At 37.3% G+C, this 15,536-nt stretch overlaps 1 protein-coding gene across 1 annotated transcript in view; it reads left to right on the top strand.

The window, feature by feature from the left end:
- The window catches only part of MAP3K5 (mitogen-activated protein kinase kinase kinase 5), a 173,653-nt gene that overhangs the window by 72,600 nt on the left and 85,517 nt on the right, over positions 1–15,536 (top strand). The window contains exon 8 of the mRNA XM_045843111.1: positions 13,210–13,322. Coding sequence (XP_045699067.1) covers positions 13,210–13,322 — 113 coding nt within the window. The remainder of the gene's footprint in view (positions 1–13,209; positions 13,323–15,536) is intronic.

Here is a 15,536-nt window from a genome sequence, read left to right as displayed (position 1 = left end):
GCATTATGCCAGTATAGATACTTTGATATGGTAGGGGTAATGAAATGGCAGAGGCAATTTTTAAACACCTGATTTTCCTAGTCAGTGAGCTTAAATGGAAAACATCTATGAAGTTAGCCAGCATCGTGCACAGGAATAAAATAGTTTCCCCAGTTGAAAAGCCAAACAGTTTAGACTGCTTAGAGCTTTCAAGGTCAAATAAAGTTTAGGTAAGGGGCAGGGTTGTTTTTTGGGGGCGGGAGGGGGTTTGTATTTTAGTTTTAACCTTCTATACTTCCAGATTCTGGCTCCTTTTTTATGGTTCCCAGTTTGCTGAGGAACATTAACTGTCTCTCAAAGGAGCTTTGTGTTCAAGGTCTTCAGGTCAAATTGAAGATGTCAAATTTAATGATTTCATTTTAGGTATCCACTAATTTTCTAGGAAAAACAGAGAAGGCTGTTAGATTTCAAAGCCTTTTAATGGGATGGTCCTTAGGAGTTGATCTTGTGTTGCCCTTGTGTGCCACTCACTTATTTATTTAGTAATATATGAATGTCACCTTTATTTTAGATTACTTACCCATAACCTTCCCTTACTGTCATTACATCCGTTTGCCCTAATTTTCCCCCATTTTAACATGGATTTTTTTTCATGCCCTCACACTGTAAAACTACTTCAGTATTTCTTAGTGTTTTGATCCAATTTTCAGTGTACTGCAACCCATTCATTCGTATTGATGTGTTGGCTTTGTCCCTAACCTCCATTTCTGTTAGAGCTGAGAAGTAAAAGTACCTTCTCAAGGTGCTGACACAAAGGGTATCACTGAAGTTACTAGGCTTCCTGCCAGCCTCACCCTGCACTTCCCATTTCCTGAATCATGGGTCCCAAGGGGATGTTCTAACTGACCTTGTTGGAGCCTCTGAGTTTTCACTTGTCAAGTACTGGTGCTGGGATAAGGACTGGGATGTCGTGGCAGGTGGTCAGGCCCACAGGCTCCTTTCTATTGACACCTTCCATGGCCTGAGTCATTTTCTGTCGACTTGAACAGACAGTGATCTACTGACCATGGAAAGTTTAAGGATAAGGTCTTCAACATAGAAAACAATCCCAAGCAGCTGTGATCACAGTGGCTGTTAGAACTCTGTCAGTTCCCCTTTCTAATGTCTTTACAGAGCAATTTTCCTGCCCTGTATTCCAGGGAGAAAGTTTTGCACACTGAGCATTGTTTCTGGTACAGGTACTGTACTAGTGCTCCTTTCTACTTCCAGGGTAGCCTTCTCATGAAGGCCTGTCTTCTGAAAGGTTTACTTGGGGGCTAAGAATGTGAAAATAGAAAATAAGAAAAATGTTTACAGCTAAGGTATTTTACATTTGCAAAATTGTGATATATTGTTAAATTTTCATTGTTGAGGGTTATTTGTAAGAGTAGATGAGTTATGCAAAGATAGAAAATATGAAAAAAGTTTATGGTTTAGATATTATGAAGTTCACAGTATTGTGATATACTGTTAGAACAAACTTTGGTTTTTGAATTTTATGTAGGATGGATGGAAGGTGAGTGATGTGAGTGAACACATCCTGCTGATTAAGTATAAAAAAAGAGTAGTTCTGTAACACTTGATGTTTTTCATTGTCACTTCCTCAGATATTTCCATTCACTGAAGGTCTTGTGGATGCTTAAAATAATGCCATTTTTTCTATATTTAAATGTCTATAATCTAAATTAAGGTATTAAAAATGCCTTTTTGACCTGTAGATAAACTGAGTTTAGCTTTCAGTTACTAAAATATTGTAACTTTTTCAAATGTGTATTTTACTGATTGTGCTATTCCAGTTGTCTCATTTTTTTTCTCCCTTTTGTTTCCTTCCACCTGGTACCCCCATTCCCTCTAGCAATCCCCCTAATGTCATGGACATTAGTTCATGTCCATGAGTTGTACATATAAGTTCTTTGGCTTCTCCATTTCCTACAGTACTCTTAACCTCCCCCTGTCTATTTTGTACCTACTAATTATGCTTCTTATTCCCTGTACCTTTTCCCCCTTTCCCCAACTTCCCCCTCCTCACTGATAACCCTCCATGCGACCTCCATTGCTGATTCTGTTCCTGTTCTACTTGTTTATTTAATTTGTTTTTGTTTTTTAGGTTCAGTTGTTGACAGTTGTGAGTTTGTTGTCATTTTACTGTTCATATTTTTGATCATCTTCTTCTTCTTAGATAAGTCCCTGTAACATTTCATATTATAAGGGCTTGGGGATGATGAGCTCCTTTAACTTGACCTTATCTGGGAATCACTTTATCTGCCCTTCCATTCTAAATGATAGCTGGATAGAGTAATTTTGGATGTAGGTCTTTGCCTTTCATGACTTGGAAAGGGACTCTTTCCAGTCCCTTCTTTCCTGCAAGGTTTCTTTTGAGAAATCAGCTGATAGTCTTATAGGAACTCCTTTGTAGGTAACTGTCTGCTCTTCTCTCTCTGTGTTTAAGATTTTCTCTGTATCTTTAATCTTTGGAATTTTAATTGTGATGTATCTTCATGTGGCCCTCTTTTGGTCCAACTAGTTTGGGACTCTCTGAGCTTCCTGGACTTGTATGTGTATTTACTTTTTCAGATGGGGGAAGATCCCCTTCATTATTTGTTCAAATACGTTTTCCATTTCTTGTTCTTCCTCTTCTCCTTCTGGCACCCCTATGATTCAAATGTTGGAATGTTTAAAGTTGTCCTGGAGGTTCCTAAGCCTCTCATCATATTTTTGGATTTTTGTTCCCTCATTCTGTTCTGGTTGAATGTTTTCTTCCTTCTGCTCCAAACCATTGATTTGATTTCCAGTTTCCTTCCCTTCACTGTTGGTTCCCTGTATAATTTTCTTTATTTCATTTTGCATAGCCTTCACTTTTTCCTCTATTTTGTAACCATACTCATCCATTTCTGTGAGCATCCTGATTACCAGTGTTTTGAACTCTGCATCTGATAGGTTGGCTGTCTCCTCATCACTTAGTTCTTTTTCTGGAGTTTTAATCTATTCTTTATATTTCTGTCTTGGCACACCTGTTACGTTGTAAGGAACGGAGCCTTAGGTATTCACCAGGGTGGGGCAGTTGTGGCGCTGTATGTGGGGGAGGGGTCAGAGAGGGGACAAGCTATTTGCTCAGCTCTCTCCCACTTTCAGTCACCTCCTCCACTTCCTGCAAGCAATTGGTGACCTTCCCAGTGCTGCCGTGTTGCTGATTCCTGGGTGGGTGCACTTGTATGTGTTCTAGGACACCATGGACCCCTTAAACAGACTCTCCTGAGAGACTGGCAGTTTCCTCTGCCACCACAACACCACAGGTTTTTACAGCCAGAAGTTATGAGGAGGGGTCAGAGAGAGAACAATACCATTTGCTCGGCTCTTGCCCTGCTTTCAGTTACTCCCCCCACTTTCCGCAAGCCAATGGTGCCTGTCCAGGTGCTGCCTGGACAGGGCAATCATTCATGCTGATTTCCAGGTGTATGGGCTTCTGTAACTTTTAGGACCCCTTAGGCTCCTCAAACTGACTCTCCTGAGAGACTTGCAATTTCTTCCACCACGACAACCTCCACAGGTTTTTATAGCTAGAGGTTATGAGGATTTATTTTCTCAGTGCTGGAGCTCTGGTTTGCACAGTCTGCCCTGGGCTGGGATTTCTCACTCCCCAGTTGTTCCTCCCAGTTTTTGTTTTCACATGCATGTGGGACCATCTGGTCTGCCAGCTGCTGCCTCGTGGCACATCCTTTCTTCCCCGGCTACTCATCTCCACCTCTCCTACTGGTCTGGACGAATGTTTCTTCTTTAACTCCTTGCCTGTCAGACTTCCATACAGTTCAGTTTTCTGACAGTTTTGATTGTTGTTTTTTTAATTGGTTGTTATCCTTCCTTTGTGTGAGGAGGTAAAGAGTATCCACCTACACCTCCATCTTGTCCGCAACTTGTTGTTTTATTTTTTCTTAAATCCTTACCCAAGGATATGTTTTATTGATTTGAGAGAAAGAAACATTGATGTGAGAAAGAAACATCAATTGGTTACTTCCTGTACACACCCTGACCAGGGATTGAACCCACAACCCAGGTATGTGCCCTGGCCAGGAATCGAACCTACAGCCTTTCAGTGTACCAGACGATGCTTTAACCAACCAAGCCACCTGGACAGGGCAAAAGGTTGTAGCTTTTTATCATAGCTGTTCAATATAACGTTAAATATAAGTTAAAGAAAACAGCAGCGGTGCCTGTCACAAGTCTTATGAGAGGATGTTGGGGCAAATATGGGATAAAGAGCAAGGGGAGAGGAAACGAAGCTGGGAGGATATTAAGCTTTTGAGGTTTGATATATTGTGACCTGAGAGCCTAGAGTTAGATCCTAGAAGAAGGCCACAGAGTTTCAGAAGTGACAGACTTAACTAGAATGACCCAAGGAAATATTACAGACTATGACTTGGAGGGCCATGGAAAGTCCATTGCTTAGACTATCTCCAAAATTTTTTAACCTCATCTAAAAAAAAACCCCATGAAATAGTTATATTGAATTTATGTGCAGCATACTTACTTAAAACATTTTGTAATATTCAGTATTTGTTCAATAGGTAAAAATATATAGTAGTCCCTTAAATTGAGGAGTTCACACAAGATTTTGGTATCTTATTAACTATTGGAGGCTTATAAGCACCTTGTTAAGTAGGGAAGGTGGACATTTTTCTTCCTATTTTACAACTGAGCAATTGAAACTCAAAAAACTTAAGTAAATTTCTTGATGTCCTGTGACTAATACAATTTCAAATCTAGTTTTTTTTCAGATCTAGTATTGTTTTTACTACATTTCAGGGACGGACATTTTCAGGAATGTCTATATTGTTTTGTTGAAGTCAAGTGGACTTCTGGGAAACTGACAAGAGATAAAAGTTGACTCTGTAGTCTTGGGTAAATTACTTAACCTTTAGGGAATTCTCCTTTTTAATAAAAAAATAAGAATAATACCAACCTAGATGAGTCAGAATGCTCTTAGCATCCTACAAGTAGCAGAATACCTTACTCCAGTGGTTTTAAACAATAAGAAAGTATGTCTTTCAAAACATGAAGTCCAGAAATAGGGCTGGATCTGGCATAGGTTGAGTCAGCAGCTTAAAAATGTGAGGTCAGTTCTGTCCCATCATTATGCTGCGGGTGGCTCTGCCCTCAGGCTGGCCCTCTTAGGGCTGAAAGATGGCTATGGCCATTTCAGGCATCAGTCCAATGTAGCCATACCAAGGTCTGGACACAAAAGGAATGCCATCTCTTTTTTTTTTTCTCCATCATTTTCCAGCTCACACATGCAAGTCAGATTTCACTCCCCAGCAAAGAGGGACCCCTTGGCTCTAGTAGTATACACACTGGAGCTGTGGTCTACCTCTGGAAGGCACACCAAAAGATGAGGCCTGCTTAGACCCAGGATGGAAAGCTTAGGGCACTTGGACAGGAAATCCCAGGGCCTAGGGGCTAGAAAGGAGGCCTGGAGGCAGGAAGAGGGCCTAAGTAGTCTTCCATAGCACAGGGCTGGGGGTCAAGGCCCCTCTTTGTGTATCTTTTCCTTAGAACTGAGAAAGCACGTTCATAAAAACCTATCCGATACTGGAACACTTTACAAAGTATATGATTGCCTGACCACTATACTGTGGACCTGAAACTAATATACAACAATACTGAATATAAACTGTAATTGAAAAATAAAATTAAAAAATAGGGAAAATACCTGCCACAGACTTTTCTTCATGCTTCTAGTATTTCATCATTAGCCCAGTACAACAAAAATCACCAGCAAGAGTATTGCAACTGGTTTAAACTGATCACTAGGAGGAATGAATTCTCTGTTGTGAGGATTAAATAAAACAAGATATGTTAAAGTCCTGGAATAGTAGGCACTTGGTGTTCTAGCCTTAGTATGTAATGTGTGAAAATATTTTGTATTTCTTTGTATATTGTCATTTTTATCCCTGTTCAAAATGGACAATAACAAGGCCCTGGCTGGGTAGTTCAGTTGGTTAGAGCATTGAATTCGCCATACACCAAGTTTATGGGTTTGATCCCCAATCAGGGCACATACAAGTATCAGCCAATGAATGCATAAATAGTGGAACAACAAAATCAGTGTTTGTTTTCCTCTCTCTCTTTCCTTCCTCCCTTCTCTCTCTAAAATCAATAAGTAAATATTTAAAAAATTTATTAACAATATTAAATTTTTCTTTTCCTAAAAATTCCTAAGGGTTTTCTCTCTAGTTCTAGATCTAGCTGAACATTTTTAGCTTATGAGGGAAAAGTTACGACGGAAAAGTGTCTGTATACTTTAGGCTCTGTTTGAATTTCATGTGTAGTGGCTGTCGTGGGTCACACGGGATCGGCAGTGATTGGACTCATTTGGCTTTACAGATGATGGTCTCCTTGTTCTCAGAGGGAGATGGGAAATCATTTTTGGAACTTTGAAAGGAAATTTGGTACCTGTACTATATTAGCACAATCCTGTCTCTCCTGTAAATATCCATAGGCAAGAAATTAAAAGCATTAAGTCTGTTTTTAGCCTTAATGGGTTCTTTTTTCCATAGTAACTTGGGAAAGAACAGCCTTGCCTTATCAACTAATTTTCTTTTACGTCAGTGAAAGGGCTGTTCAAACAGTAGTGTGTGCCTAATAACACTTTAGTTTTTATATTATTGATGGGATTGGCTTGACTTTGGAAGAGTTATGTAACAACCCAATCAACCTGCAAATAAAGATCAATGTCTATTTTCCATTTTCCAGATTAGCCCTTTATTCTTTTTCTTGACTTCGAGATACCTTTCTCTGTGTAATCTCTATTACCGTCCTTACCACCCAGTTTTATCTCACCATTCCTCCACTGACATCATTTTTTTATTTAGTCCTTTATTGTGTCTATTAAGTGAATTTCCCATTTTTGGATGTTTTTTGTTTTTAGAACACAAAGTCTGAAGAGTTCTTAGTAATTCAGCATGATACCCAGCTCTGTGGTGTGCAGATGCAGATGGCTTCTAAGGGGCCAGCAATTCCAGGATGACCTGGAGGCTTGGGTAGAGCACACAGGTGCTTTGTAAATAATTACCCTGGTGCCTTAGGTGCAATTACATTGATGCCTTGAGCTTGATTAATGCTGTATTCAGCAGATGATACATTGGATGAAGCATGTTATGGCTTGATCAAGTAGAAGTCCAAGAATAGATAATGCTTAATATGCCACTGTGGAGGTTTCCTAATTGTGAATAACAAGTATTGAACACCTAAAGAGAGCAGCTAAAGCTTGCTTCGTGTAACATAGTTGTCAGCAGAATGAAGGAGAGAACTAGAGGTTTGCCAGCATTATGCTGAAAAGAAAGGAGAGTATAGAGGAATAAGGGTGATTTCACTTCGTGAACGAAAGCAGTCATTTCTAACCCTGGCTGAACATCGTATCACTTGGTGAGTTTTTCACAAAACTGAGTAAATTGCCTCTGGAGATTCTGCTTAGTGGGTCCATTTTATTGAGTAGATTAACCATGATTGCTAATACACTATTCCCTTTTTATTAAGTATTTAGATTTTTCCCATATTTTGCCATTATTCCCTTCCTCCTAAATTTTTACTGTTCTTTATATCCTTAAAGATTTGATTAAATTTAAGTATCTGGCACCACCTCTATTTCTTCCTCAGAGCATTCCCAAAAGTGTCTCCATCCATCTTCCCAGCTTCCACTGAATATGGGATTTGCACTTTAGTTTGAGAGAATTGGCAGTCACTGAAGGATCAGTTTAGATTGCTCCTAGACATAGGAGAACTGTGCATTCTCAGAAGCAGTCAAGTGCACGTTAAATCCCTGAGCTATGTGTTCTTGTTGTGAGCAGTTGGCAGAGGTGAACAGAGCTGAAATACTTTAATTTGGCATGAGTGCAGTGACAAGTGTCTCTCCCGCACTGCCCTTGGGAATGTGAATTGGTAAGACCTTACTGGAAAGTGATTTGGCATTGTGCATCAGGAGCTTTGAAATAATTCAGGTTCTTTAATCTATTAAGTCCTTTGGAAACCATCCTAAAGAAATAGATATGTTTACAACCATGGTCACTATACTGAATTTTATGGTAGCAAAAAATTGAAAGAAACCCAAATGTATAATAGTATGGCAAATGTTAAATGAAGGATAACATCCTCATGTGGTGGAATATCATTCATTCAAAGTTGGAGGGAGTTGGTGGTAAAAGTACAGGATGGGACAAGAGTAGGTTTACAGTTGGGAGTATGTGAAACAGTTTATTCTTGCATTATTATTATTTTCCATATGAACAATTGTAAACCTACTTTTGCCCCACCCTGTATACATGACATAAAACTTACCATTTAACCATTTTTAAGTGTGATTCAGTGGCATTAAGTACAGTTGTATTGCTGTGCTATCATTATCATTCTCCATCTACAACTTTTCTCATCTTGCAAAACTCAAACTCTGTACTTGTTAAACAATCTAGTCCCCCATCCTCCTAGCCCCTGGCAACCACACCATTTTGTTTTCTGTCTGTCTCTGTGAATTTGACTACTCTAGTACTTCATAAAGTGGAATCATGTGGTGTTTGTCTGTTTGTGTGACTGGCTTATTTCACATAGCATGATGTTCTCCAAGTTCATCCATGCTGCAGCATGTGTTATAATTTCCTTTTTAAGCTAAATAATTGTATTTACACACCACATTTTGTTTATCCATTCATCTGAGGCATTTGGGTTGTTTCCACATTTTGGCTCTTGTGAGGAATGCTGCTGTGAATGTTGGTGCACACATATCTGTTTGAGTTCTCTGCTTTCTGTTCTTTGGGTATATACCCAAAAGGAAATTGTGGTTTAAAAATAATCTTTAATATCATATCAAATTTTGAAAGATTATAAAAATAGTATGATTCTCTTTTGACGGAAAGGTGCGCATAGTAAAATGACTGGAAGAACACGATTAGAATGAGATTCTTTATTGTCTTTCTGACTTTTCTATTATAAGGAATATATACAAATAATGGTGCATAGTTTGAATTAAATAGAGCCTGCCCCCATCTCCAGATGAATTCAACACAGTAATTTGGCATTAGTTGTCTTCTAATGCTGTCCTGCTTTGCCTCTGAGTTATGAGTTTAATTTCAGAAATATCCCTAGAGATATAGAACACCATGAAATTCTAATTTAATTACTTTTATGTCTCACATAAAGAATCATAGCTGTTATATCACAAAGAAGGAAAAAAGACAGCTAAATGGAGAGAACTTGACTTGAGCTTAGTTGCTGCTTTGATGGCAAGTACATGTTCTTTAGGTAGAAATAATCAGTCCAAGAATATTTCCTTTATTCTTGGCTTTGTTAATGTTTCAGTGTAGATGCAAAAAATGACTAAGTCTTTCTTAAAAAGACTTCATCATTTCATAATCAAGTACTTAGAGCTACCTTGCAACCAGCTGACAGATACAGGGCTAATAATAAGGCAACCTTTGAACAAAATGTATTGCTTTGAAAGTTTAATGAGAAGTATGCATCTTTTTTATCTAATAATGTATTGAGGAATACAGATTATTTACCCTCTTTCTAGAACTATTTAGTACTAAAACAGAAAAGAATCAACAGTAGTGGAAATACCTTCATACAGTTACTCAGTCACTAGGCTTAAGATATGAACGTCTCTTTCTACTCTTTCCTTCATGAAGTCTTCTTTAATTTAGCTTCACTCACATCTCATCATTTCTCTCTTTATAGATAGATTTACAATATTAATCATTGTTTATAGGTTTTTTTTTATGTGAGGACTAACATATTTTCCATGTTAATTTATCCTCATGCTAGTTAAACTCTGAAGTTTTCAAAGACACAGACTTTCTCCTCTGGTTCATTTTTATGGACAAATTCAGCACTATTGCCATATCAGTCTTTTACAGTTGTTAGTTTTTAGTCTAATAAGATTGATCAAATAAACATATTTTGTGACAGACACCTTTCTTCCCAAGAATTCTTCAATACTTATCTCTGTTGTATACAGAATAATAAACCTTATCCTTAATATGAAAGCAGTTCTCTCTGCTTTTTTGTTGTTGCTGTTATTTTTCCTTTTTCACCCAGTTCCCTTTTACTAAAACAAACAAACAAAAAAGTAATGAAAAAGGACTTAAAAAAATTTTTTAACACACACCAAAGGGTAGGCAAAGTGATACAGAGAAGAGGGCTCAGGCCTTGAAATCCAGCAGAACTGGGTAAAGTTCCCACTCGACAGCTCCTACCCATTGGACCACTTCTAAACTGCATGGCTTAGTGCTTCCATGCTTCAGTTTCACGATCACGTAAACATGAGGAAATCTTCCGTATCCTAAAGAGTTGTCAGAATTAGAAACATTAGGCCTGAACAGTCAAGTATAATGCCTTATACCTAATAGGTGCTCAGTAATCTAACCCAGGTAAAATTATTGTTTTCTTACCATTTCATGTTAATCATAGCTTTCCTTGGTAGGGAATGTCATCTGTGCTATATTGTATTTTTTGTTAGAAATAGACTGTCCTCGTTTGTAGGAAGAGTATATCTGCCCATCCCATGAGACTAGGTTTGGGTGTGTGTCTTGATTAATGCTCATTATCAGCAGAGGTTTAAGAGCCGTGCTGTGGTGGTACCGTGTGTACTTTTCCTTAACAGAGAAAGCTGCTCCTTCATGCTGGGTCCCACAGGGAAATCAAGGTGGAGCAGAGCTGAGCCAACTAATGCAGAAACATGGTGTGAACAGCATTTCAAGCCACTGGGGTTTGCTGTTGTTTAATACTGTGGCACACCTACCCAAAAAAGATAGATGCATCCTCTTCGGCCAAAATGGATGGTTCCACTATTTTAACAGCTATATGAATTTTTTATCAAGTTTGAATCTTAAAAATAATAAAATAGAATGATAAAATATATATGGAAAATTAGCACCAAGGAACTAGAGAATACAAGTATGCTGATAATAAGGATCAACATGCTTGGTATAACTGAGTTTCAAGCTTTTTAGTAGTTGCATGAAAAAAGATTATATACCACTTCTTTGGAGGAAACTGAACTCTTTCCAGCAGCAAACAAAAGGAATTTCTCATGTAAGGCCCTATGTAGGCAATAATGAAAGCTATATAAACAATGTCATCAATATTTTTATCAAGTAGTGAATTCTAAAAACGTTAAAATGTAACATGGTGTAAGTGATATGCAATTTATTCATTTAATGGGGCGAGAGGATGTAGTTTTATGGTCATAGGGTTTTATCAAGGTTGGGATTTAGATTACTGAAAGAACCCCTGTATTTATCACTTGTCTCAGCCCAGTTCTTGGTAAGAAATGGATGAATTCTTCTTCATTCAGCAAGTAATTTGTAATCCCCTGCCGTGTGTTAGGCAGTCTGATGATTTGGGGACTGGAGATTCAGTGTTCAACATGACTGACAGTTTCCTTCAATGTTCAGCTATTATCATGCAGTACTATGAGCCTCAAGCACTAGAAGAATAGGAATAATTAATCTTATTGATATTTATGCTGTAGTTAAAATATATATATTGTTTATGGCAACAGAAAAAAGATGTAAGCCCAACTTTTCATTTTGGTTTTCACACGTAGGAAGCAGCTAGTCAATATTTATTGGCTGCTTTGAGTCATATCTTGCTTTTTACATCTTCCTTTTAGTATCTTTAAAAGATATATTTTATGTTCTCTGGTTTCAAGAGAGATGAAAGAATTTATTTGTTGAAAAATATTGAGTATCTTGATATGAATTGGCAGAAAGGAAAGTGTATAACTTCTTTCTTCTCTCAACACTCTTTTTTGTTGGGACTTTCTTGATTCTGAACAAACACAAAGACCTTTGAGACATACGTGACTCTAAGACATAAATCTTGTTTGTCCTTGATAAGACTTGCATTGAAGATCAGTAGTCTGGATACATGCTTTTTCCATTTTAGAATGGGGAATCCTGGAGAGATGAAAATGCTTTGTACTCACCAGCAGTGATACATTTGGAAATACTTTTTTCTTACTCCACACACATAACTGTTCAAGCTAAATAGTTAATATTAATGTAGATTTGATTTTGTTGGCATCACAGATATTTGTTCTATTTAAAAAGTAAGACACTTTAAAAGGGCATGTGATCCTAATATTCAGAAAAATACACTTTCTTTCCATTTGAAGTTTAACTTAGTATAAATTATGGAAATTTTCAAGTATATATGAAAGCCAAGAATATACTATAATATATACTATTATGCCTGCTACTACTTTTGTTATTCCTATCTTTCATTTTCACCATTAATTTAAATAGGAATGCCTTTATCATGAAATTGTAATGTATTTTTCCCTTCATGACCTTTTTATTTTCATATCACCAAATAGTCATTCATTAGGTATTTAGACCTTATATTTTTTTCAATCTGATTTTTTAAAATAAAGATTTCATTTCATATTTATATCAGACAGCTTCTGTTGGTCCTTAGGGCATTTATTTTAATTTTCTTCTTCTTTATGCTCCCAAATGAAATAATATTGAATATTGTTGCCTGTCCAGTGATGAATGTGAGGAGACTCTAGAATGGCCTTTAGAAGTGTTACCTTGAAAATACAGTGGATATGCAAACACTGAAGTCTTTTGAAAGACTGAAGTGTTTTCAAAGGTTGATATTCAGTTTCATGCATATTCAGAAAAAGGTTCTTATTCTCTTTGAGCTAAAATTAGTATGCATGAGCACAATCTCTGTTTTTCTTAATTTCTTAGTGCAATTAGGTTCTTCATTTCTATATCACTCTTATGGAACTGATGGTTTCAGTATGTTAACCTATATGATCCTCCTCATTGCTTTGTGTATTTTTAAGGCTTTTAATAAAAACACTGTTAAAGACACGTGCAACGTTCTTATTTTTAAATTTCCAGTGCTTACAGATGCACACATGCACTATCTCACGTTTCTGGTAAACTACTGAAAAAGAGTTTTTTAAAGGCTGGGTTGCTATGGTGAGAGTGGGTTAAGTGGGGGAATGCAATGGAGTTGAGGGTGAGGATATGCAGTCACTTAAGCATTAAATCCTAATAGCACACTAGATTCTGGGGTGGAGGCCAGGGGAATATTTTTCCTTGCTTAGGCATTGGAGTTATGCAAACAGAAGCTATTACACACCCAGAGTTTCATGATTTGAGAAAGTAAACGTGTTCATTTTTTTTCTTACAGGTTCAAAAAGGCATTTGAAAGTGAGCCAACACTACAGTCAGGAATTAATTATGCAGTCCTTCTTCTGGCAGCTGGACACCAGTTTGAATCTTCCTTTGAGCTCCGGAAAGTTGGTAATCACAGCTTGATATTTTACATGGAAATCCGTAAACTGGAGTCAGCTTGGTACAAAGAAAGGGTCATTAGTAGATACACCGTTGCTTTCTACCTTACCTGACTTCCTGAAAAAAAATTTTTAATTATATATCCTTGTTTAGTGTTTCATACTATTGTACAGCATCCTATATTGGGGTGTAATTCAGTTTTTAGTTTATTTTATCTATTTTTAAAAAAACCCCTCTAGTTAATAGTTACTGTTTCAGCTCAAAGTAACACAGAAAATCTGGACTCTGCATTCAGCCTTCAACCCCCAAATAAGGAAGTGTTTTGTGGAACATCAGGAACGTTTCCTCTGTTAACTTGAGTTTGCTTTTGCTTTCTTGGTGCTCAAAATAAAAAAAGAAGAAGAAGAAGAAACCTCCAATATTTTCTGTTTCTGTTTCTTGTGCACACCTGCCCCTGTGATTTCAGTGGTGTTGGAGATGGCGTCTCCAAAGCCCCAGAGCACCAGCTCAAGCAGATGGTGTTAGCAATGGCTGATACCCACAGAGAACATCTCTGAGTTGTAGCCACTGATTGATAGGGTGTATTTTGTCCCTTTTATCTGTGGACATTATCTCATCTGTTGACCCTTCTTTGAAATGCAAAGAGATTAGGGCATATTAGCAACCAAATTTTGTGTGATTTTCTTGGTTTTCACATTCATAATATGATTCTAGAGACTAGAATACTTTCCTCAGTAGTTGGATTTTGCTTTCTCTTTGAGTATGTAATTGCCATCTTTTAGAGAACTCTTCAAACTCTTGTAAGAGTTATTACTACAGACAGAAATACTTGACCATATTTTTCTGAGAGGAGAAAACTTGATTTTAGTGAAGCTATGAACAGTAGAATTTTTCCTTTAAGATTTTTAACTGGAGAATGTTTTTGTTTAATTTTCTTTAAAAAATAATGAACACTAGACATTTGTTACATTATTTTGGGAAGGGCTAATATGTAGGGGGACCCCCCCAAAAAACAATTTACTTCTGGAGGGCAGGCTCCTTGTAGTACAGGCTTCCCCCACTAGGTGAGTGTTGTAGGAGCCCTTCCGTATCAGTGTACCAGCTGGCATTGTGAGTTTAGCTTCAGTGAATTTTTCTGAAGACTTTCAACATGTGTGCCTGTTTCACCATGGGTGATTTTCAAGTTCACCTGCCCACAACTGCTCTGAGTATTCATCAGTTTTTGACCAAAAGCAGCATAATCCCCACACCCCTTTCTCCCTATTCATCTGATCTTGACTGAGCGACTTCTTATGTTTCCCCAATGAAAAAATTTGTCAAAGGGAAACATTTGCAGATGTGGAAGAGGTGAAACCAAAAACATCAGAAACACTAAAAAACATCCAAATCGATGAATTCAAAAACTGTTATGTGCAGTGGAAAAAATGTCTTGATAGGTGTATTGCATCATATGGAGAGTACTTTGAAGGTGACTGAAGTTTAAGCATGTTAAGAATGAATACATTTTTTGTAAATAAATTTTGGGGTGTTTGGGGTCCTCCCTCATAAAATAGCCATATGCAGTGTTCTAGGGAATCTTAGAATGCAAATAAAGTTTGAGTATTAAGTACTTTTTGAAAGGCCCAGACTTAACGAATGATAAAATAGCATGTCACTGCTGGATTGCACAAGTATTCAACGCACAAAGTTTTATTCGAAGTACTGTTTTCAGTTGGTAAGTGCAAACACATTGCCACTTGTGCTTTTCATAAATTACAATTATAAAAAAATGTTGCATCTAAGGTTAAATTTAAAACTCTACAGTAGCCAAATAGTCAGTGTGTCCTCATGAATCAGTGATCTAAAAGTAATTCATGTTGCCTTATTCTTGAACTTACGGTGAATTTTTATTGACATCTCCAGGTTATTAAGGAATTGATATTCATTTGCATTTGCAGATAGAGCAATAGCCTAGAGGTTTGAAAATGTGCATGTTCTAAGTTTTCATTTTTAATTTAAACGTAGATTAAGATGGTCAGCATACTGCTAAGAGAGATCTCACCACAAAAAAGAAGTGGTACATGTGACCTGATAGAGGTGGGAGCTAATGCCATGGTAGTAGTAATCACTTTGCAACGTATAAGTGTATCCAGTCATGTTGTACACCTTAAACATACACAATATTATACATCAGTTATATCTTAATAAAGCTAGAAAAGAAAGAAAAAGGGTCAGCACTGAGAT

The sequence above is a fragment of the Phyllostomus hastatus genome, unplaced genomic scaffold, assembly GCF_019186645.2.
Source record: "Phyllostomus hastatus isolate PE091 unplaced genomic scaffold, TTU_PhHast_1.1 phas_contig_40, whole genome shotgun sequence".
Classification (NCBI taxonomy): Eukaryota; Metazoa; Chordata; class Mammalia; order Chiroptera; family Phyllostomidae; genus Phyllostomus; species Phyllostomus hastatus.
The sequence above is the reverse complement of the archived record's forward strand: the minus strand, read 5'-3'. Positions and strand labels throughout refer to the sequence as shown.